Source organism: Gigantopelta aegis, chromosome 11, assembly GCF_016097555.1.
Source record: "Gigantopelta aegis isolate Gae_Host chromosome 11, Gae_host_genome, whole genome shotgun sequence".
Taxonomy (NCBI): Eukaryota; Metazoa; Mollusca; class Gastropoda; order Neomphalida; family Peltospiridae; genus Gigantopelta; species Gigantopelta aegis.
In genome coordinates this window covers 16123605-16148668 of record NC_054709.1, presented here as the reverse complement: position 1 = coordinate 16148668, position 25064 = coordinate 16123605, and the positions used below count along the sequence as shown (strand labels likewise).

Below are 25064 nucleotides of genomic sequence, written 5' to 3'. Positions count from 1 at the left end.
TGCTGGCTAACCATGAATTTTAGTTCTAACAAATACGCCTATTCTTTTGTATATCTATCTATGGGAACTTGGTCTATTAAAAAACGAATAGACTATACATTTAATTGACACCTATTAATAATTTCAAGAATATGTTATGTGGGTAAAACGGTTTTGATGTTCATCAGCGTGTGAACTTCAAAAACATAACATTTAATTTTAATAATTCAACATACATTAATATTTCAGCAATACAACAATATTTTGAATTAATTAATTGCTGTTCTAATCGTTGGCGTTGTTACACTAACGGTCGATGTAGTAAAATTAGTCGACTGTGTTGACTGTTACTGTAACCTTTTAAATTATTATACTAGCGGTCAACATTGCAACCGCTAGTGTTCATTGTTACACTAGAGGACAGGTGAATAATACTCTAATATTAGGGATACCCTTATGTATTTCATTGTTTATGATCATGGAGGTATGGATGTGATTTGTTTTTTACATCACATAATGGCAATGTGTTCAAACCAAACATTTGTAACAAATAGTAATTTCAAAATGAAGCTCCATTTTGTTTAATAATGTATTATTTTTTTCTGCAAAATAATTTACTTGTAGTTGTTTGTTTTTTAATTTATGTACCATGAACATTATTCTTTCTTTTTGAAAAAAAAAAAAAAATTGGCTGGAGTGTCGTTTAAAGCATTCCTTTCCTTTTAATTCCAAGTAGGATAGGCTACATCTGAAACAATCGACATCAAAGTGTTCCAGTACCACACATCAAAGACATCAGAAGAAATCAATGCCGCCAATATAGCTTGGATTTTTTTAGGGATGGGGAATAGCGGCAATAACAAAACATAGGGGTTGGGGAGTGGGTACTACCCCAAACGGCTACACCTGGGGCATGTGAACTGATTAATTAATATTTGCATTAAAGACGATCCCAGTACAAGATATACGTTACAACGTGTCAACAAATTCTTCAGTGCTATAGTAAATGAAACTGAAACCCCAAGAATATATATATCCAGTTCAACATTACCCAGTGTTCCAGCACCTATTAGCGTGCAGCGGCTAATTCGTACCTTTGGCAGAGGAAGCGGTGTAGTTTTATGTTTAAGGGAAGTTATTAGAAACACACGATGGAACAGAACATGGCTGTTTCTTAGAGAAGAACAAAACAGATGGTTCAGTATTGAAAATATTTGTTGGTCTTGTCGACAGTATTAACTTGAAATCTGTCGCTGTAATGATTATGCTAATAAAGATGTAAAAAAAAAATTAGTTAATTAATTTTATAAATTAATATAAATATATCAAACCTGATGATGATTATGAAACCGTCTCTGGGATGGTTTGAAGTCTGTACTAGTTACCATCTTTGAACACGGTCATCTAACCACTAAGCTATCAAGATGGCTCTTGCAATATGGTTGGGTTCGAACCAAGTACCTATCAGCTATGAACATGATGATCTACCCACTAAGCTACTTAGATGGCGCTGGTAATTATAACATCCACATAGCCTCTGGTTTGGTTCGAACTCAGTACCTATCAGTTATGAACATGATGATCTTCCCACTAAGTTACTTAGATGGCGCTGGTAATTATAACATCCACATAGCCTCTGGTTGGGTTCGAACTCAGTACCTATCAGTTATGAACATGATGATCAACCCACCAAGTTATTTAAATGGCGCTGGTAATTAAAACGCCCTCTCCCGCCCTGGGTACACCCTTTGAAGACGGAGTCTGTACCCATGGGGGGGCATGCTTGAACCTTTGGTGGACATAAGCATGGTAAAATATTGTCCTGTCCTGTCCTAAAACGCCTAGACAGCCTATCGCTGGGTTCGAACCAAGTATCTACTGGTTTTGAATCCAGTTATCTATCCAATACACGGACAAGAATATTCAATAATTAAATTAATTAATTGCTGTTCTAATCGTTGGCGTTGTTACACTAACGGTCGATGTAGTAAAATTAGTCGACTGTGTTGACTGTTACTGTAACATTTTAAATTATTACACTAGCGGTCAACATTGCAACCGCTAGTGTTCTTTGTTACACTAGTGGACAGGTGAACACTAGCAGACCCTAAAGACAACACAAATATTGAGAGAGGAAACCCACTGTCGCCACTTCATGGGCTACTCTTTTCGATTAGCAGCAAGGGATCTTTTATATGCACCATCCGAGACAGGATAGCACATACCACGGCCTTTGGTGTACCAGTCGTGGTGCACTGGCTGGAGAGAGAAATAGCCCAATGGGCCCACCGACGAGGATCGATCCCAGACTGACCGTGCATCAAGCAAATGCTGTACCATTTGATGATTTCCTCATCTGGACATATGGTTAAAGACCACACAGATTTTGAGAGGAAACCCGCTGTCGCCACTTCATGGGATACTCTTTCCGATTAACAGCAAGGGATCTTTTATTTGCGCTTCCCACAGAAATTAAAAACCATGGCTTTGTTCAAACCAGTTATGGATCACTGGTCGGTGCAAGCGGTTTACACCTACCCACTGAGCCTTGCGGAGCACTCACTCAGGGTTTGGAGTCGGTATCTGGATTAAAAATCGCATGCCTCAACTAGGATCCGAACCCAGTACCTACCAGCCTGTTGACCGATGGCCTAATCACGACGCCACCGATGCCAGTCCTTTTAGAGAGGAAACCCACTACATTTTTCCATTTGTAGCAAGTGATCTTTTATAAGAATCATCCCACAGACAGGATAGTATTACACCACAGCCTTTGATATACTAGTCGTGGTTCACTGGCTGGAATAAAAAATAGTCCAGTGGGCCCACCGACGGGGATCGATCCTAGACTGACTGCACATCAGGCGAGTGCTTTACCACTGGGCTACATTCTACCCAACAATTTTCTAAAGCACTTATCACAGAAAAAAAAAAATACACTCCCAACTAAGCTGCTATTATGAACCAAAAAACCCATCAACAACAAAAAGTATATTGAAATATGCTTTTATTTATTACGCATTACAATGTAAATTTTCCATTATTATTTCATATTAAATTTTACCTGTAAATTACATGAACATAATACATGGCATCATACATTATATAAGAGGATAATGAAAGTGCCACCAGTCACCTTCTTAAGTTTATTTCCTGACTGAAATAATTTTCACTTATTAGCTTGAACAAGTAACAAATAGAAATTATTTCATGACGGTCATAAACTTGATAGTAACTGGTACCAAGCTTATTATTCTATTTATTACACCAGTCATTTTTTTTTTTTTTGGTAAAACCTTTCGATTTTTTTATATGCATACATTGACATTTACATATATGCTATAATTTCCTATTTTCAAGTTTGTTTGTTTTGTTTAACGACACCACTAGAGCACACTGATTAATTAATCATTGGTTATTGGATGTAAAAATTTTGAAATTCATCGATTTATTTTTCATTGAATAAAAAAAAACCTATAAAGAATTGTATTAAAACATTACAATTACGACAGTTGAAAAAGATATAATGGTAAATGAAGTACTCTTTAAATTATGGGACATTATATTTGGTTTTCCAGATGAAGATAACATCATTTATCCTGCAATCACTGTATTCATTGTCAGGATATGATGACTAAATAAATCTCTATATTTTTGTTCAGTGACGTGACATAAGCCCAACTCAATTCAAGTATTTCAGACTAGATTTTCAATAAACATTCTCTTTAAATCATTTGTTTTAGTACAGTAAATGCAAATATATTTTAGTTTACTATTCCTGTAGGATTGCAGGATAAAAGAAATAACTGGTTACTGTCTTAAGATATCGGCTTTATCCTGCTCAGGTTGAATGGCGAATGCAGCTCGGCAGAGCCTCGCTGCATTCGCCATTCTAACCGTCGCAGGATAAAGCTGATATCTTAAGACAGTAATCGGTTATGCCAACATACATTATGTAAATATAACACAAGGCATTGTACATGTATATGTAGTTACATAATTATAATATGGTACAAAACATTATACATTATATAAATATACATAGCATCGTAATTATTTAATATCATACAATGCCGTGTATAGTTACATAAATGTAATATGGTGCAAAACATTATACATTATATAAACATACATAGCATCGTAATTATTTAATATAATACAATGTCTTGTAGAGTTACATAAATGTAATATGGTGCAAAACATTATACATTATATAAATATACATAGCATCGTAATTATTTAATATAATACAATGTCTTGTAGAGTTACATAAATGTAATATGGTGCAAAACATTATACATTATATAAATATACAATGCACTGTAATTTAGTGTTTTCCCTAGCTTGTTTTAGCATGGTGCAGCACCATGCCTCAACTGTCCAGCACCATCTTGCCTTAATCAGCACCATGCTGCCCTGAGATTAAGCAAGCCTTTTTCAGTAATTAATTCTAAAATTGCCTTTATAAAACACCCCAAAAGGTATTATTAATTAATAAAATATGCCTTTTATATCTTTTGCCATTCATTTATTAAAGTAAGTACATTAATGTTTATTTCAATTAATTTTTGTGTATTTTTAATGAAAAACAAATGCCCCGAAAATGGTGAAAATGCCCCAAAAGTGTTTGGTCTACCATGCCTTGCCAAATTTCTAGGGAAATCAGTATAATTATATAAATATAATACCAAGCATTGACATTGTACATTATATAAATATAATAGAATCGACTCTCATTATAGCAGTATTCATTATAATGGAATATTCAGGTTCCGACAAACTTTTACTGGGAACATTCATCTGTTTTATTTTGATCATTACAACAGAATATCTGACTTCCTGGTACCAATAGTAATTGTGTGAACAATACTGTTGAATCCCGTCGGCTCGAACCCCGTCGGTGCTCGATAAAGTGTTCGACCCATCAGGTAGTTCAACCAAACCATTCAGTCAACACCGGATACTTCCGTAACATCAGTTAGAAAGTTGAATTAGATACATATTATTTTGGTAACTGCAAACTTTAAAATTTCATCAAGGTGTTATATAGCAAAATATCAGAGTGAAAGAATTTATTACAAATTACTCCGATTGTTTGATACAGAACCCCTTGTCAGTATTAATTAAATGTGTGGTTGCTGAACATAGATGCCAACCTTTACTGATCAACACCTGTAAGACTGTGGACAAAAAACCCATAAGAAATCCATAAGCAAGCTGCAAAAGGACGTGGAACTGATGATTTTAAATTCAAGGCAACATGAAAATGAAAATCGAGACTATTAACAAGTACAATTTTATTGGATCCCCAACGCGGCTTACACACAAAATTCGCATGTGGTGTGAATTTACAGTTGCTTTCCCGCGCAGCGTGGCATGCACAAAAGATCACGTGAGACTTTGATTAGTGCACATATATCCGCTAGGTGGCACCACTTGTCCAAAATAAATACAACAAAATGGCCGTTTCCCGATTCACGAAAGGACAACGAAAATCACGAAGGATCATGAAGGATGGCTTACTTAGATGATAACGAGTCGTGTAAAAATAATAATAATGAAAAAAAATAATAACCTGAAAATGCGTGTTACCCGTAAGGAATTTGTCCTACGCCTGTAAGACTGTCAAATGCTAAAAAATCCATAAGTCTTATGGGTGATCCACAAGAGTTGACATGTATGTCGCTGAAGTGATGACAGCTGAGTAACTCGCCCATTGTTTCATTTAAAACTGGTCTTGTAGACGTTTTCAGAGTAATGCTTCACGCCGAGGACATTTTGTGCACTAACTGTTTGATTGGTATCACGGTTCATCAAACAGGTACCGTACCACTAGCTGTACTTCAGATCATTACCGATAGCCGCTTAACGCACAACATGACCGGTATGGTAAAGAAATGATTGCATGGCTATTGTTGCGATTCTCCGATTCATCTATAGCTTGTTCCGCCTAAATAATTAATCCGAAGGTTGTAATAACCAACTGCACAAGCACAGCAATTGTTGGTCCTTTTCGGTGGTTTTCCATTTGATATTTGCTGGATCACCAGTTCGAGGGAAATATAGCTAATAACACAGACGGGACTGATAATTCCAATAATTTAGTTCGAGCGAAGGCTTATAGTCGACCCTGGGCGTGTTCGACCCATCATCAGTTAATATAAGGGTTTACTGAACAAAAAACTAGGGATTTCGTTTTTGGTTCGAGCGTTGCGGTGCGATCGACCCTTCCGAGGTCGAGCCAATGAGATTCTACTGTAGTTATGGCAAAATCAATGTAACGGCAAAACCTGTATAGCACCAGCATGGCCGTTATAAAGAGAGTTGACTGTACAAAGCATTGTACATTAAATATAATACAAGCCATTGTAAATTAAATAAACATAATACAAGGCATCATACATTATACAGTGACGCTTCTCAAACCGGACCCTCTGTAAACCGGACCCTCTGTAAACCGGAATCCCTTCAAAACCGTATGTGTTTCATGGTCCCTTTCTAAATATCTGTGCAGAAGTCAACCTCTCTAAACTGGATACCTCTTAAAAGCAGACTTTTTACTTGGTCTGAAGGGTGTCCGTTTTAGAGGAGTTTCACTGTATAAATATAATACACGACATTGTACATTATATAAATATAATGTTTTGCAAGTGCAATACATGTCATAGTACATTCCTAAAGATTCAGGGACTATTTGTATTAAGAGACAAATAACAAAATACATGTACCAGTAGACACACAAAATATAAACTGGTAAACTATATATTATAAAAAGTACAATAGAAGAGGCACTTTAAATTTACCTGTATGTCACATTTTCACAATCATTATGATTACATAGCATCAAATCAACACACAAACATTATGACTGATTCTCCTCCATAAACGCATACCAATTTAAGTACATGTACATGGTTTTGTTCAAACATATTGTAATTATCAGGCATATGTGCTGGGTGGGTGGGGGGGTTCTTGAGTCGAAAACTTTCCCTGCTCAAGCAAATTTTCTTTATTTCAATATATTGTCCAGGGGAGCATGACTCGAAAACCCTCCCCCCTCCCCCCCCCATAAACCTCACTCGCCACAGTATAGACCCCCATGCTAGAAATCATGTACACGTGCCTGAATTATGGTGATAAACTGAGATATATAAAATATTTAAAAAAAACTAATTCTAAAAAATATGAATACCCTTTGCTTCTCACAATGTTTTGTGTGATTTTTACTGGACAGCCATTCCTACATACCAGCCCAAGCTGTCGGTTTTCTGGTGCCAAAGTCAGGGGGTCAACTTTACTATCGGTCCAAGCTGTCAGTTTTACGGAGCCAGTCTGGGAATCAACTTTACTATCGGTCCAAGATGTCTTAATTCGAGGTCCAAAACACTGAACACTCCAAAGTTTTCTGCACGATTCCTCAGACTAACAGGGCCGAATTTATGAAACCTGTTTTTTAAACATCTATGTTTTAGCATAGTAAATGTATGTAGCTACTCACAGATAAATAATCACAATGGGGATGAAATCTGAAAGTCTAATTTCTTCCCAAAATCAATAATCCATAAAAAAATACATAATAATTTGCATTGTTCACATTAATATAATTGTCACATCTTAAAATAATACTGGTAACACACCTACCCCAACCACCAAATGCTTATGACAATGTTTTTAACTAGCAGTACCAAAATAACATGATAGTAAATGAATGTACTTTCAAAGCAGCAAAATGGCAAATCAGACTGAGTCATTGATTAAGGAAGACAGGAAGATATATTTTGTGTAATGACATCTCAGCACATTTTAAACTATGGTTAATTGTCCTCAACATCTAGCTGATACAAGAAATTAAATTAAATTGCATGATAGTGAATCAATTAATTCCAAAGTAGCAAAATGTCATAAAGGACAGGACACCTCAGCACATTTTAAAACTACAGCTATTTGGTGTTTACCCTATGGTTATTTCAATATCAAGTTGAAAGAGAAGAAACCTGCTCCCACTATATAGGCAACTCTTACCAATAAAGTCAAGGTCAAGGTCAAGTGGTTTAATGCACTCAGAACAAGTTGTAATAGTGCACACCTGTCTTGGGCATAGGTTCTGATCACTGCCAGCACCTTCATCCGAGACAGGAACACTACTATCGATAAAGCAGCAAGGGATCTTTTGTATGTACTTTCCCATAGACAGGACAGTACATACCATGACCTTTGATATACCAGTCATGGGGCACTGGTTGGGATGGGAAGATAACTCAATTTTTTTTGACATGACATGATATCCAAGTTCTAAATAAATATAAGACCAACTGTACCATAAAAACAATTTAGTCCCCAAAATATTGGACACAAACTAAAAAAAAAAAAATACAATGCTGGTTACAGATCCAAAGTATTTTTGAAATAAATCAAACATTTAGTGAACAAAACCCCTATTATTTCCAAGTGCATAATACTTCTCAATCGTCTTTCACACAGTATAATGTTAGATACGAGTCATACTAACTACTACATGTGTTCTGGGTGTTGCTTTAGACACTTTATCAAATCCTCAGCCTTAATTTCTTGCTTACATATTTTATGAACAGCCGTAAAGAGCGGAAACCTAGAAACAAAAAGAAAAGAGTAAAAACACACAACCATATCAGTGTGATAAAAAAAGAGAGATATTTAAAGTATATATGAAGAATTGATTTCCAAAACAAGATATATAGAGGTTATTACCAGAGTGTGTTTGGCATTATCAGTATCATATTTTAGGAAGAAAAATTGTGATCAAGTACCCTAATCCTAAAAACAAAACTAAAACAAAACAAAAATCCTATTCCTCTTGGGGATGGGGGGGGGGGGGGGGGGGAGGGAGGAAAAATCATCACATGTTGGGTTTTTTTAAATGACGGATGTGTTTCTAATTAATTAAAAAAAGAAAGAAATGTTTTATTTAACGACACACTCAACACATTTTATTTACGGTTATATGGCATCAGGACATATGGTTACGGCCCACACAAATTTTGAGAAGAAACCTGCTGTCGCCACTTCATGGGCTACTCTTTCCGATTAGCAGCAAGGGATCTTTTATTTGCGCTTCCCACAGGCAGGCTAGCACAAACCATGACCTTTGTTGAACCAGTTATGGATCACTGGTCGGTGCAAGTGGTTTACACCTACCCATTGAGCCTTGTGAAGCACTCGCTCAGAGTTTGGAGTCTGTATCTGGATTAAAAATCCCATGCCTCGACTGGGATCCAAACCCAGTACCTACAAGCCTGTTGACCGATGGCCTAACCACGACACCACCGAGGCCGGTATATATATATATATATATATATATATATGAAGAATTCATTTCCAAAACAAGATATATATAGAGGTTATTACCAGAGTGTGTTTCAGTATTATCAGTATCATATTTTAGGAATTAAAATTGTGATCAATTACCCTAATCCTAAAAACAAAACTAAAACAAAACAAAAATCTTATTCCACTGGGGATGGGGGGGGGGGGGGGGGGGAGAGAGAGGGAGAATTTTTTTATCACATAACGTTTCGTTTTTTTAAATGAGGGACGTGTTTTTAATTAATTAACTGACAAACATGAAGAACTGACCTGTCCTCCATGTTTTTGGCCTTGAGCATGAAGTTTACTTCGTCCGCGGTTGGTGGACCCTGCACCTTCTGGCCATTGAGTAACTCCTTTTCCAGGGCATCTATAGACTGAAGGAAAGTAAAAGAAAGGAATGTTAGTTTTGATTGGATGAATGAATGAATGGAGGGAGGGAGGGAGGGAGAGAGGAAGGAAGGGAGGCAGGGAGGGAGGAAGGAAAGAAGGAAGGAAGGAAGGAACGAACGGGGCTTTAGGTATCACTAATTTGGGCACAACAGGGACTTTTGTCTTTTCTGAGCACAGGAAGGTCGTTTTAGTTCAGTACTGTCATTAACAGCTGCTGCAGAGTTGTCAGTATTCAGAAATGCATTTCAAGTTATTTTAATGTAATTAACCTGAACATTTCAGTGGTTTTGAGGTAAAATATTTTGATGTCGGCATGTTTGTATTGAATTTGGGCGTGATTATTTGGGGAACAGCGTTTATCACCTCTATTTTGATGCGCAGTCAGTTTGGGATCGATCCCCGCCAGTGGGCCTATTGGGCTATTTCTCACTTTAACCAGTGCACCACGACTGGTATATCAAAGGCTGTTTTATGTGCTATCCTGCCTGTGGGATGGTGTATCTTTTATATGCTATAAAAGCTCATAAAATGTGGCGGGTTTCCTCTCTAAGACTAGACGTCAAAATTACCAAATGTTTGACATCCAATAGCTGATGATGAATAATCAATAGGCTCTAGTGGTGTCGTTAAACAAAACAAACTTTTGATGATTGAATGAACGAACGAACGAACGAACGAACGAACAAACGAATGAATGTTTAACACACACCACCTTTTGAGTCTGGAGAAAACTTGGAGTGTTTTCTCTTTTATAGATACATTACCTGTCCTCAACAAGTGCACCTCCCCCCCCCCCCACCCCCATGCAAGTGGTCTGGTCCAAAAATCCCAACAGCCAATGGGATGGCCTAACATTCTTCTACTGTATGCTCCCTGTAGTTCCGGTCATGTGACTATAACTTCCTTCTTTTTCTCTTCACTGTCTTACCTTTCCAGTCTTAGCAAAAGCTTCAGCGACTCGCCGATTTCTTCCTCCGTAACACGTCGTAACTAGATCGGCCACCCCGCAGCTCTCCAAAAACGTCGACTGGTTGGAGCCTGGAAAAATAAACATTTCATCATTTCGCTCATTTTTGTCAAACTTCTCTCCCCTTTCTTCGGGGACAGAAGAAGTCACTTATCACAAGGCTAGCTGTGGGTGAGAAAAACATTTTGCCAAATTGTTTATTAAACTAAAATTCGCCCACTGCTTTTAAAATTTTCAATTGGCGAATTTGGCCTAGTGTCAGAGCTAGTCCTGCTTATCCAACTTTGTCAATCACAGATTAGTGCCTGACAATCATGCAAAAAAAACCCTCTTTTGTTTAACATCACCACTAGAGCACACTGATTAATTAATCATCGGCTAATGGATGTCAAACATTGGGTAATTCTGACTCGTCATCAGAGGAAACCCCGCTACATTTTTCTTAATGCAGTAAGGGATCTTTTATATGCACTTTTTCATAGGCAGGGAAACATATACCACAACCTTTGACCAGTTGTGATCCATTGGTTGGGACGAAAACAAAAACAATCAGTTGAATGTATCCACTGAGGTGGTTCGATCCTGCGATGCAAGCACCTCAAGCGAGTGCTCAACCGACTGAGCTAAATCCCTCCCAGACAATCATACAAATATTGATATGACGAGAACACTGACTTGAATGAATTATTCAATAACAACATGTCGGTGTGTCTGAGAAGGGATTTTATTAAATATAATAATGACAGAAATCATCGGTTTCCAGGAGCCAATTTCACTAAACATCATAAATGTACGTCTGAGACTAGCAATTATTATACCAGTCAAAAGTTTACACATGTTTCTCATCTATTTCATGCAGAAAATTACATCAACAAGGAAGATGGAGCATTTTAAGGACTAAATAAAATAAAATATGTGCACTTCAAACTATATTAGTTGTACTGTTAGTAGTAATAAGAATTATGGATTAGTCGTAGATTTACATTTATGCGCAAAACTAGGCTTACAATGTTTTGTGAAATTGCGTCAAGGGCAAAAGAGGGAGAAAGAGCTTAAAAACACTAATATTGGGGATGGGGGCAGGATATTCATATTTATAAAATAAACTTAACTGCAACATTCGACGAAAAAAATTCACTAGCCATTGGGCATGATAATACATGTAGTAGTTATTTACTAGCCCAACATTGAATATCACTAACCATGGGAGTGAGGCTACCATAATCTAGAAGCCCTGTCCCTGTGGAAAGGACTATAAGTAAACTGTGGTTTGAGACCCACCTGCATAGAAGACTTTACAGAAGTGGACCATCTCCATGAGTCCCAGTCTGATGATGGCTGCCTTTGTGTTGTCACCATAACCCAGACCATCGGCAAACCCAGCACCAACGGCAACGATATTCTGTCAAACATAAACCATACCTTGTGAACGATATTCTGTCAATAATTAAGCCATACATCATCAATGAAATTCTGTCAATCATAAACCATACATCATCAACGATATTGTGTCAATCATAAACCATACATCATCAACAATATTCTTTCAATCATAAACCAAACATCATCAATGATATTCTGAAAATCATAAACCAAACATTGTCAACGATATTCTGTCAATCATAAACCATACATCTTAAACCATATTCTGTCAATCATAAACCAAACATCATCAATGATATTGTCAATCATAAACCAAACATCTTAAACCATATTCTGTCACATAACTGAGACAAGTATGTTTATACAGCTAATTGGTCTTTTCGTTGTCTTGCTGTGACATGTGATTTTAACATGCATCGGGTGTATCGCTGTCAACTCGGGAGTCTGGCAGTTCAGATTTGTCATAGTTGCATTATGTAATCCAGTGGGCAGACATTTTACAATTCAGAGGTATTATTAGAACTAAATTGGATAGGTTTTTTTTTTTTTATATGGCAACACTGAATGTCAAAGTTGAACAAGAATGCCTGTTGAATTAGCGGCAACACGCTTCGTAGCCATTACGATGACAACAAACATTATAATAACACGTCATTTTATAAACTCCATGTGCTTTTTTAACAATATAAATAGGCTATCCCACAATTCTCACTTCGGCAAAGGTTAAACAGTCGGGACAATTCGGCCTGTTACATTCTAGGAAACCGAAAGTAGTCGACATTTTCCGAATGAGAAAAAAAGGCAGAGTTACTTCCCTTCTGTTATTCTGACAAAAGAGGATCGATTTTTGTTTATGCTTACAAAAATGTCATTTAACAGGAGAAACTGTCTCCCGCACAGGGGAAAGGAGATTTGATCAAATACCGGGAGACTCCCGCGGAATCCGGGAGGGTTAACAGGTCTGGTCATAAACCATACATCATCAATGATATTCTGTCAATCATAAACCAAACATTGTCAACGATATTCTGTCAATCATAAACCATACATCTTAAACCATATTCTGTCAATCATAACCATACATCATCAATGATATTCTGTCGGTCATAAATCATACATCATCAACGATATTCTGTCAATCATAAACCATACATCATCAATGATATTCTGTCAATCATAAACCATACATCATCAACGATATTCTGTTAATCATAAACCATACATCATCAATGATATTCTGTTAATCATAAACCATACATCATCAACGATATTGTTAGTCATAAACCATACATCATCATTGATATTCTGTCAATCATAAACCATACATCATCAATGATATTCTGTTAATCTTAAACCAAACATCGTCAATGATTTTATGTCAATCATAAGCCTGTTAATCATAAACCATACATCATCAATGATATTGTTAGTCATAAACCATACATCATCAATGATATTCTGTCAATCATAAACCATACATCATCAATGATATTCTGTCAATCATAAACCATACATCATCAATGATATTCTGTCAATCATAAACCATACATCATCAATGATATTCTGTCAATCATAAACCATACATCATCAATGATATTCTGTTAATCATAAACCATACATCATCAATGATATTGTTAGTCATAAACCATACATCATCAATGATATTCTGTCAATCATAAACCATACATCATCAATGATATTCTGTTAATCATAAACCATAAATCATCAATGATATTCTATCAATCATAAACCATACATCATCAATGATATTCTGTCAATCATAAACCATACATCACCAATGATATTCTGTCAATCATAAACCATACATCAATGATATTCTGTCAATCATAAACCATACATCATCAATGATATTCTGTCAATCATAAACCATCAATGATATTCTGTTAATCATAAACCATACATCATCAATGATATTCTGTCAATCATAAACCATACATCATCAATGATATTCTGTCAATCATAAACCATACATCATCAATGATATTCTGTTAATCATACACCATACATCATCAATGATATTCTGTCAAGGACAAGCAGGATACTACATGAAAACCCCAACTCAGAAGATATGTATTGGTCCACCACTTGAAAATTAAATTAATAATATTATACAGTTGGCAATTTTGACATATAGTCTTAAGCGAAGAAACTTGCTACATTTTCCAAGTAGAAGCAAAGGATCTTTTATATGCACTATTCAACAAACCGGTTAGCATATACCATGGCCTTTGCACTGGCTATAATGAGAAATAGCCTAATGGACCCATCGACTGGGATCGATCCTAGACAGACCGTGCATCAGGCGCATACAAACTATTTTTGAGAAATAATTCTAAAACAAATATCAACAAATAAGTTTCAAAGTTTGTTTTGTTTAACAACACCACTAGAGCACATTGATTTATTAATCATAGGCTATTGGATGTCAAACATTGGGTCATTTTGACATATAGTCTTAGAGGAAACCCGCTACATTTTCCCCCAATGCAGCAAGGGATCTTTTATATGCACCATTCCGCAGACAGAATGACACATACCATGGCCGTTGATACATCAGCCGTGGTGCACCAGTTACAATGATCTGACACACAACAGACGATTTAATTTCCGTGCTGGGGTGTCGTTAAAATTCATTCATTCTGGTTGGAATGAGAAATAGCCCAATGGGCCCACCGACGGGGATCGATCTTAGACCGACCGTACATCAAGCGAGGGCTTTATCACTGGGCCACGTCCCGCTGCCATCAACAAATAAAAACCGAAATGCCGTGTCCCCAGAGGGATTGCCGTGTCACCAGAGGGACTGCCGTGTCACCAGAGGGACTGCCGTGTCCCCAGAAGGAATGCCGTGTCCCCAGAGGGAATGCCGTGTCCCCAGAGGGATTGCCGTGTCCCCAGAGCGATTGCCGTGTCCCCAGAGGGACTGCCGTGTCCCCAGAGGGACTGCCGTATCCCCAGAGGGACTGCCGTGTCCCCAGAGGGATTGCCGTACTAACCTTCAGGGCTCCACACACTTCCACTGTCTGTTCATCTTCCACGACAACTATTCTGAAATATGGAGTCTGGAAAACACTCTTCAACACAAGACCTAGTGTTTTGTCTTTACAACCTGAAAGTTATGGAAAAGGTCATAAATATATATACGACTCACTGTAAACGTTGTGTAACAATTTTTTTCATTTCGTAAACAGAGCAAGCCCTGTACAGGCCAGGTGTAGACCACAATAAAATTATCTTTACATCAGATCAGTGTCGGGGGGGGGGGGGGGTGGAAGAGAGAGAGAGAGAGAGAGAGAGAGATAGAGAGAGAGGGGGGAGGGAGGGAGCGAGAGAGAGAGAGATAGAGAAAGCGAGCGAGCGAGTGAGAGACAGAGAGAGAGAGAGGGAAGGAGAGACAGATACAGACAGACAGACAAGAGAGAGAGAGAGACAGACAGGAATTGAGACAGAGAGATAGATACGGGGGATAGAGAGAGAAAGAGAGACGAGAGAAAGAGGGGGGAGAAAACAGACAGGAGGAGAGAGTGAGAGAATAAGAGAGAGAGAGACAGACACAGAGAGAGAGAGAGAGAGAGAGAGAGAGAGAGAGAGAGAGAGAGAGAGAGAGAGAGAGAGAGAGAGACAGACAGACAGAGAGGATCTTCCATTTGCACTTTCCTGTACACAGTAAGAACATTGGTCAATGGACCAGTCATAGGGTACATGTTCTGATTGGGACTGTAGGAAAACACCTGTGTCTATCAAGCATGATCCATCATGCAGCTAACCACACCTCAGACAAGCCCTCTACTACTGAGCTAATCTGTAATACAGTCCAACCAGTTTTATTTTAACATTTAGCCAGCATTGACATCAGAAGTTCAGAACAAACTTCATGACAAACTTGCATCATTCCTCACCGTTAGGGTAGGAATTAGCTCAGTTGGTAGAGCACTCATCTCAAATGCGTAGGTCATAGGATCAAACCCTCTTGGTGGATGACCCACTAGGTTTCCCCCCCCCCCCCGTCCCACCAGTGCCACACGACTGCTATATCAAGTCATGGTATGTGCTGCCCTGTCTGGGGAAAAATGCATACAAAACATCCTTTGGTGCTAATGGGCAAAATGTAGCGAGTTTCCTCTGAAGACAATGTGTATGTGTTTAAATTATTAGATATTCACTGGCATTCCCCCCCCCCCCCCACTTTTCAGACATTTTGCTTTATATTTGATTTATAATAGTGTAAAAGTGTGTAAATATAAAAGTGTGCCCCCGCCCCCCACACTTTTTGGCACCTTCCTATGCCACTGATATTATCTGACATCCAATAGCAATGATTAATGAATCAGTGTCCCCTAGTGGTATTACTACACATAAAACAAACTTTAACACATGACTGTGTGTCAGTATTATCAAATGTTTGACATCCAGTAGTCAATGCTTAATGTGCTCTAGTGGAGTCATTAATCAAAATAAATGTTTAGCTTTATTTCACATCGTGTCTTACCTATTGTGGTCGGTTTGGGATCAATCCCCATCAGTGGGCCCATTGGGCTATTTCTCATTCCAACCAGTGCACCACGACTGCTATATCAAAGGCTGTGGTACGTACTACCCTGTCTGTGGGATGGTGCATATAAAAGATCCCTTGCTGCTAATCGGAAAGAGTAGCCCATGAATTGACAACAGCGGGTTTCCTCTCTCTTAACCATATGTCTGATGCCATATAACCATAAATAAAATGTGTCGAGTGCGTCACTAAATAAAACATTTCATTCCTTAACCATCTGTCCGACACCATATAACCATAAATAAAATGTGTCGAGTGCGTCGTTAAATAAAAAACATTTCTTTCTTTACCTATTGTGGCTTCACAGTAGTTCTCCTTTGCCACTTCATTGGCGATGTTAGCACCCATCAGCACAGCACAGGGGATGTTCAGATTGTTACGTATAACGTCCGAGATCAGGAGAATACCACCGCCTTCCAGCGTGTCGAAACCCTACAGATATAAACAATGTGCAGCTTTAATAAAAGGGTAGGGTGGGTGGGAGTTAGCTGAGTTTTTATTAACCTTCTGACTACTGCAGGCGATATACTGTACACTGTATACAGTGCATTCCCCAATTCATATTTCCCGCCGTTTTGCACATGACACTCACCGGAAACGGAAATATAATTAAAGAAAAAAGGTTTTTTTCAAAATGGTGGTTTTTGTTTTGATTTTTTCAATTGAAAATACCTTGAAATTTTGAGTTCAAAAAGTGGTTTTCGGCAAGTATTTTTGCTTGACAACAATGGCGGCACGTCGCGGTAATTTTCAGGGATCGATAGCTGATTGTAACAGCTAACTTGATAATAAATTTTATCGTTTTACCAACAACGAAAATGACCAAATATTGCAATATGAATCGTAGTTCGGGTTTTAAAAAAAATTCTGGTCAGAAAACCACTGTTATCGGGAATAATGGACATAAATACTGGACAGTTGGCCACAAATGCCCATAAGTAAACGCAACTTTTTCGATTTTTTGCCTAATTTTAATCACCATTAGCCGATCTAAAATAATAAAAATTACAAAAAAAGACACGAAAATAATACTTACCGATTCATATATGAACTTTAGTTCATGTATTTATGAAACATTTAAGTGAATATATGTGAGTAAAAATTATAAACTTGTACCCACTCAACGTGGTTTTTGTTAAAAATTAATCCAGTAGTCTAAAGGTTAAGGTCGTTTCCTGTCATGAAACTTTAAAGTGAAAAGAAAACAAAGTCTGTATCGTGTGCATTGCTGTAATTGACGATGTAGAAACTTCTTGTTACTGCAGTTTATCGAAATTTAGTTCCTAGTTGAATATTAATATATACTTATTGATTTGTTGACATTATGCGATGATCAATGGAGAAAACAAAACATCTTGAGCTAGCCAATTCACACAGTTTGTGGATGATTTTTGTTTTCATGCTCCAATGAACATAAAAGAAATAACAGACAATAATACTTCAGTGAATGTGAACTTACTTTAATAAGGGTGACCCCGATGGCTTCTTTGTTGCTGTGACCTTTGATCTGCTGGCAGATGCGAGGCATAAACTGATGGGGAAGTACAAAGATCAAGATGTCCGCATCTTTCACTGCATCCACTACATCGGGAATAGCTTTCTGAAAACGAGACATTCAGATATTTCAATAGCACATATTCTAGTAAATATTAAAGGCACATTAAATTATTGTATGGAAAAAGTTAAAGGGACATTCCTGAGTTTGCTGCATTTCTAAAGATGTCATTGACTACCAGAGACATTTTAACGATTGTAATTACATATCAAATATATTTTTCTGCATAAAATATTAGTGACTATATTAAACATGTTTCTGATTGTTCTGACATTTGTACTAGGTTAAATTTCGTTTTATTTCCTGAAATTTTTTTTTTTCGGAAGACGAAATCCAGTTTGAGCTTCTTACAAATATTAAGATGACCAGAAACACATTGAATATACAGACACTGATATTCTAAACAAGAAATATATTTAACATGCAAGTTTAATCATAGAAATACTTTATTAGTCGAAAACATCTTACAATGCAGCAAACTCAGGAATGTCCCTTTAAAGTTAAAGTTTGTTTTGTTTAAAAATTCTACAAGAGTACATTGATTTATTAATCATCGGTTATTGGATGTCAAACATTTGGTAATTCTGACATTAGGTCTCCACGAGTACTTGAATACTCGAGCCATGTCTAGCAAGACTCGAGTCTGTTCACAAGACTCGAGTACCTATGCAAGGAAGAGCACTCTCATTTAATTATACCATTGTATGACATTTTGACATATGTTTGCCGCCAGTTACATTATAGGGCTATGAGGCATGGAGGGAAAACAAAAGTCGAATGTACGAGTACGGAATACAATACAATGACATTATTTGGCATCCATATTCAGCTTTGGAATTAATATGCATAATGCTATTTTACTTTATTCTTTAACAGAGCTAGCTTTGGGTGAGCAAAACAATTCACCAAATTGCTTATTAAACTTTAAAAATTGCAGAAATTGTCAGTTATTATCTAAAAAATGTCAGTTATTACAGGTAATTTATTTTGCCAAACTAACATAAAATTCGCTAACTGTTTTCAAAAAATTCGCAATTGGTGAATTTGGCGAGTGCCAGAGCTAGCTCTGCTTAATCTCATTATCTTGTTATGTAAGTGTCGGGTACTTTGGGTCTGGGTCAAGTTTGACCTTGCACTAGAGTCCAATATTTCCAATATTTTGGACTCATGGAGGCCCTGTCTGACACAAAGTCTTCTAAAGGAAATCTGCCACATTTTTCCATCAGCAGCAAGGCATCTTTTATATGCACCACCATCCCACAGACAGGACAGCACATACCATGGCCTTTGATATAATATACCAATTGTGATGTACTGGCTGGAACGAGAAATAGCCCAACATTAAAGGTTCATTATAATAGGAAAAGAAAGAAAGAAATGTTTTATTTAACGACGCACTCAACACATTTTATTTACGGTTATATGGCGTCAGACATATGGTCAAGGACCACACAGATTTTGAGAGGAAACCCGCTGTCGCCACATAGGCTACTCTTTTACAACAGGCAGCAAAGGATCTTTTATTTGCGCTTCCCACAGGCAGGATAGCACAAACCATGGCCTTTGTTGAACCAGTTATGGATCACTGGTCGGTGCAAGTGGTTTACACCTACCCAATGAGCCTTGCGGAGCACTCACTCAGGGTTTGGAGTCGGTATCTGCATTAAAAAACCCATGCCTCGACTGGGATCCGAACCCAGTACCTACCAGCCTGTAGACCGATGGCTAACCACGACGCCACATTGGCCGGTCATTATAATAGGAAGAAAATTAAATATCACACATCAATGAAGGTAAAAATTTATCCAGTTCAGATCCAATTCATGAAAATTATTTTACGACTCAACTAACTTTTTTTTCAAAGCAAGTAACATCCTTGCATCGGTGTGCTCGCTGGTCTGCTTTAAGGGGTGCAGTGCAACCTTTTGCATTTTGCCACTTCCCCCTTTTTGTGTGCATTTTGGGGGTTTTCGGAAAGAAGGAAGGAAATGTTTTATTTAACGACGCACTCAACACATGTCATTTACAGTTATGTGTCGTCTGACACATGGTTAAAGACCACACAGATATTGAGAGAGGAAACCCGCTGTCCCCAATTCATGGGCTACTCTTTTCGATTAGCAGCAAAGGATCTTTTATATGCATCATCTCACAGACAGGATAACACATACCACGGCCTTTGATATATGTATACCAGTGTGGTGCACTGGCTGGAACGAGGGGGTTTTCGGAGTTGGATGGGGTGTGGCATGGGGTCAACCCACCCCTTTAATTTTCATTCCTTGAGAACACTGTTGCATATAAATATATAGTAAAATACGTACAATATTTGTTGGTAGTTTGATGCCTGGTAGGTATTTGACGTTTTCGTGGTCCTCGTTGATAATTTCTGTCAGGTTGCGTCCATTCACCTTCTCCTCAAAGACCCACATCCGTACCTCATCTACAAACTTATCTTTCTGAGCCGCAACATTGTTGCCCACTATCTTAGCAATAGCCGAACCCCTGGAAAGAAACAAGTAACAATTTCCATACATTGGTGGCACTAAAGTCAGCGCACCTAAGCATTTGTGTTATATTTTAAAGAAAAAATCTATCTAAAATTTCTGAATATATATATACAGTGAAACCTCTCAATAACTGACCCTCTGTAAACTGAAATTCACTCAGAAATATATATATATATTGAGCAATTGGTCTTCTAAATAATTCCCGGGCCCCATTCCATCTCAGCATAAAGATCAACTCCAGTGCACTACTGCCTCATGCCAAATCCAAAGTAATTTTTAGTAAATAAATTGGTGATATCGGCGTGTAATGCGGAAACTGTTTTGGGCAAGCACATGTGAGCAAAAAAGTTAAAGTATGTTCTGTTTAATGACACCACCAGAGCACATTTATTTATTAATCATCAGCTAATGGAAGTCAAACATTTGGTCATTTTTACATATAGTCTTAGAGAGGAAACCCACTACATTTTCCTATTTTTTCCTATTTTTTCCAACTTATTTCCGTGCTTATATCCAATTAAGGTTCAAGCATGCTGTCCTGGGCACACACATCAGCAATCAGGGCTGTCTGTCCAGGTGGTTAGTGGTGATTGAGAGAGAAGAGGGTTACTGGTCTTGTACCTACCCATTTGAGTTGTTAAAATTCGCTCTGGGTGGGAGCCAGTACTGCACTACGAAGACTTATGTCTGATGGCTTAACCACAACATCACCGACACCAGGTTTTTCCAGGCAGTGCACCACGACTGGTATATCAAAGGCCATGGTATGTGCTATCCTGTCTGTGGGATGGTGCATATAAAAGATCCCTCAATTGCTACTAATGGAAAAAATATAGCAGGTTTCCACTTCAAGACTATGTTAAAATTACCAAATGTTTGACATCCAATAGCCAATGATGAATAAACTGACGATCATAAGAAAGTATACCAATTATTTTTATGATAAATAAACACAATACACATTCATGGAAGGTTAGATAGGTTCCAGTATTGTTCGTTATAATGCAATCAATGACGAATAGTCGCACATTGCTGCGTTTGGGCGTTGCCGCACATGCAAAATGAGTTTATTCATCAAATTTATACTGTACGAGAAACATGATACTTGTGCACATAAGGGTATAAAAAAGGGTGCCATTGTTTAGAACATGCCTCAGTCAACAGTAAAACACCAGAGAACATGGCAAGGCTAACTGCTGAAGAAAGAGAGAGAGCTATTGGTATGGTGCAGTTGGGTGCGAGTTATGCTCATGTGGCAAGAATCCTGAATTGCACAAAATTTACGATCACCAGGTTGATACAGCGTTACAGGGTGACTGGCAGGACTGCAGACAGACCATGAAGTGGAAGACCCCGTGTCACAACAGCCAACAAGGACTGCCATCTCCGTATCTTACACTTACGTAACAGATTCCTCACTATGACGTCATCTGCAGCGACTGGCCTTGGACATGTCATCAATCGTCACACTGTACGTCAACTACGATAGCATGGTATCAGGACCTATCGACCATTCAGAGGGATGACATTGACGAGGCAACACCGACTTCCGACGTTTACATTGGGCACGTCAGTTTCAATGTTGGCAACATCGGAACTGGCAACGTGTACTCTTTTCTGATGAGAGCAGGTTCCAGTTATTCAGAGCTGATGGCAGGACTCGGATATACCGACGTGCAGGAGAGAGAACAGCTCCGTGCTGTGTTCAGGAGACTGAACCGTTTGGTGGTGGATCTGTGATGGCTTGGGGCGGTATCTGTGGCCAACAGCGGACAGAACAGACCTTATTGTCATTGATGGAAATCTGTCCGACGTCGGGTCCATGCTTGCATACTTGAACATGGTGGACATACACGCTATTGAAACATGTTCTCTGTGGTCAAATTTATTCACCTTCGTTATGAGTGGTCCTTTATGAAATCTCACATTTCACCCTAGTGCTGTTGTGAACTGTGATATTATCATTTTATGGGTTTTATTGAGTATACTTGTGTTTATTTATCGCCAAATTATTATACTTCCAAAATATAACATTTGCATCAACTTGTGTTTTGTGTTGTTTTTAATACTTTAAAAAAATCATTGGTATACTTTCTTTTGATCGTCAGTTTATATCAATGTGCTCTAGTTAAACAAAACAAATTTTAACGTGAGCGAGAGCACATGTCCACATCAAAACATAAGGACTGCACATTAAGTCTAATGACGAGACTAATTTCAATCCTGCTGGATTTTCTAACAATTCTCAACCTTGCCGTAATACTTTCAGAGTGGGTGCATTTTGTTCATTTTGTTTACTAGCGAACCATATTTCAGCTTAGTAGGCAACTCATTCGAGTGCTACAATATGGCATCCTTGGTGGTTTTGGCAGTTAGAACCATTGTTTTCATCTCCTGGCAGTACGACACCTTCAAAATGGATCGACTCCCATTGGTAGGCCCATTGGGCTATTTCTCGTTCCAGCCAGTGCTCCACAACTTGTATATCAAAGGCCATGGTATGTGCTGTCCTGTATGTGGGATGGTGCATATAAAAGATCCCTTACTACTAATGAAAAAATGTGGTGGGTTTCCTCTCTATGACTGTGTCAAAAGATCATGTATGACATCCAATAGCTGATGATTAACAAATCAATGTGCTCTAGTGGTGTTGTTAAACAAAACAAACCTTCAAAATGTTCTCGGTCCCTGGGCTAGTGATTAAAAAACTTTTACAGTCTAGACTGAAATTTCTAATGACATCACACACATACAATTTGTAATGGGTTGTCATGACATTGGAATCTCAGACTCTATTAGTCTCGAGTCTAGAATAACATTTTATAAGCACCAGGCTAGGTCCCTGGGCCAATGTTTAAAAAACATTTATAGTCTAGACTCAATTTCTAATAACATCATACATATACAATTTGTATGGCGTTGTCATGACATTAGTCTCAGACTCTAGTACTGGAGTTTTGACTCTGTAGTCCATTCAATACTCCTATTAAAATGTTTTCTTTTTGTAAATAATTTCAGTTTTGTTTGATGTAAGAAGAAAAGTAAAAATGTTTTGGAAATAAAAAAAAAAAAAAAAATGTGTGTCCAATTTAGAAAACAATCGGCTCAGAAATAAATAACTTGTAGTTATATCCATAGCATGAAAAAAAGGAATTCCCTGTAGGACATACTAAAAGTTTTATAAGCATTAGCCAGGTCTTATCGGTTATCATGAATACAAAAATTTTAAGTGTGGAGTATCTGCATCAACTTTCAGTAAGGGTTGAATGCCATGTAGGTGTAAAGGCATATTTCGCCCCAGAGCGACAGCATCATGAACTAGTGAATGAAAACAAATCTGAAGTTGACTGTGAGGAGCGTGCACGAGAAATCAAACCTTACGGAGGTTCAAGCATAACGGAATTAAGGGCATTGACAATACACATCTGAACCGAACAACAGTGACAAAAAGCAAGAAGTGCTAAAATAAAATATAAAAACGTTATTTTTGTCAAATATTATTTCTGATATTTTTACCAATTTCCTGAGCCAACAATAGCCACTTTTTTCTTTGATGACATGACTTTCCAAGAAGCAAAATCCGCAAAACGACCTTTGACCAACAAGCTTTGACTGTAGTTTCAAGGTTAGATAACTCTAAACGGAAAAAACCCACAACACCTAGCAGGTTCTTTGACACCAAATCGATTCTCATTATCGATAAAGTTAACACTTTCTTATAAAACTAAAACAATGTATCAATCGGCCCAGGCAATAAATAAGTATATTAAATCTACTTTAATTTTTACATTTTTTAAAATTTGAATTAACCATATAACACAAATGTCTCCTCTAGCCATGTGTGACAAGTTTATGTGCGAAGAGTCACAATGAGTGAATGACCTTGATGATGTAGAGGTTAAGCCATCAGATTTAAGGCTGGAAGGTACTGGGTTCTGAATGCTCTCACCCAGAAATAGCTATAATGGCTCAATGGGGAGGTGTATGTAAGGCCACTATATACCGACTTCTCTCTCACTAACCATATATACAAAATGTGTGCGCAGAACAGTGTGCTTGAACCTTAATTAGATATAAACACAAAAATAAGATGAAATGAAGGGAGTTGCCCAGTTTTTTTAAATTATCTTTTTTTTTTTAAATTGTAGATCTACTCCTTACAGGTTTAAAAAAAAACAGACCATGGGTCCACCAAGGGGATTCGATCCTACAACCAAAACACCTTAGGTGAGTACTCTACCAACTAGGCTAGATCATGCACCTGGTTTGGTACAAAGCAACCTACCGGTACATACAAGAATTGCATTTTATTTCTGGTGGCTTTTGTGACATGGTTTATTTCTGCAAATACTGTTATCTGTG

The 25064-nt window shown here is 37.7% G+C and overlaps 1 protein-coding gene across 1 annotated transcript; it reads right to left on the bottom strand.

Annotated features, from left to right (window-relative positions):
• Window positions 1-4582: 4582 nt before the first annotated feature.
• On the bottom strand, window positions 4583-24321 carry LOC121385413 (glycerol-3-phosphate dehydrogenase [NAD(+)], cytoplasmic-like). Its single transcript, XM_041516084.1, has 9 exons — window positions 24219-24321; window positions 20517-20697; window positions 18097-18237; window positions 16928-17069; window positions 15082-15194; window positions 11963-12083; window positions 10643-10752; window positions 9592-9698; window positions 4583-8587 (listed from the first exon to the last, which is right to left on the bottom strand). The coding sequence occupies exons 1-9, from the start codon at window positions 24260-24262 to the stop codon at window positions 8491-8493; spliced, it is 1056 nt and encodes a 351-aa protein (XP_041372018.1). The 5' UTR covers window positions 24263-24321; the 3' UTR covers window positions 4583-8490.
• Window positions 24322-25064: the final 743 nt, after the last annotated feature.

What these genes read in the sequence shown, in the direction of transcription:
- LOC121385413 (XM_041516084.1), bottom strand. Translation starts at nt 24,262, where the DNA reads ATGTCATCAAAGAAAAAAGTGGCTATTGTTGGCTCAGGAAATTG. An exon ending in CTGTAAAGTCTTCTATGCAG is followed by an intron (nt 10,753 to 11,962) that starts GTGGGTCTCAAA and finishes TTATTTTTCCAG; the next exon opens with GCTCCAACCAGTCGACGTTT. An exon ending in GCCAAAAACATGGAGGACAG is followed by an intron (nt 8,588 to 9,591) that starts GTCAGTTCTTCA and finishes TTTTGTTTCTAG; the next exon opens with GTTTCCGCTCTTTACGGCTG.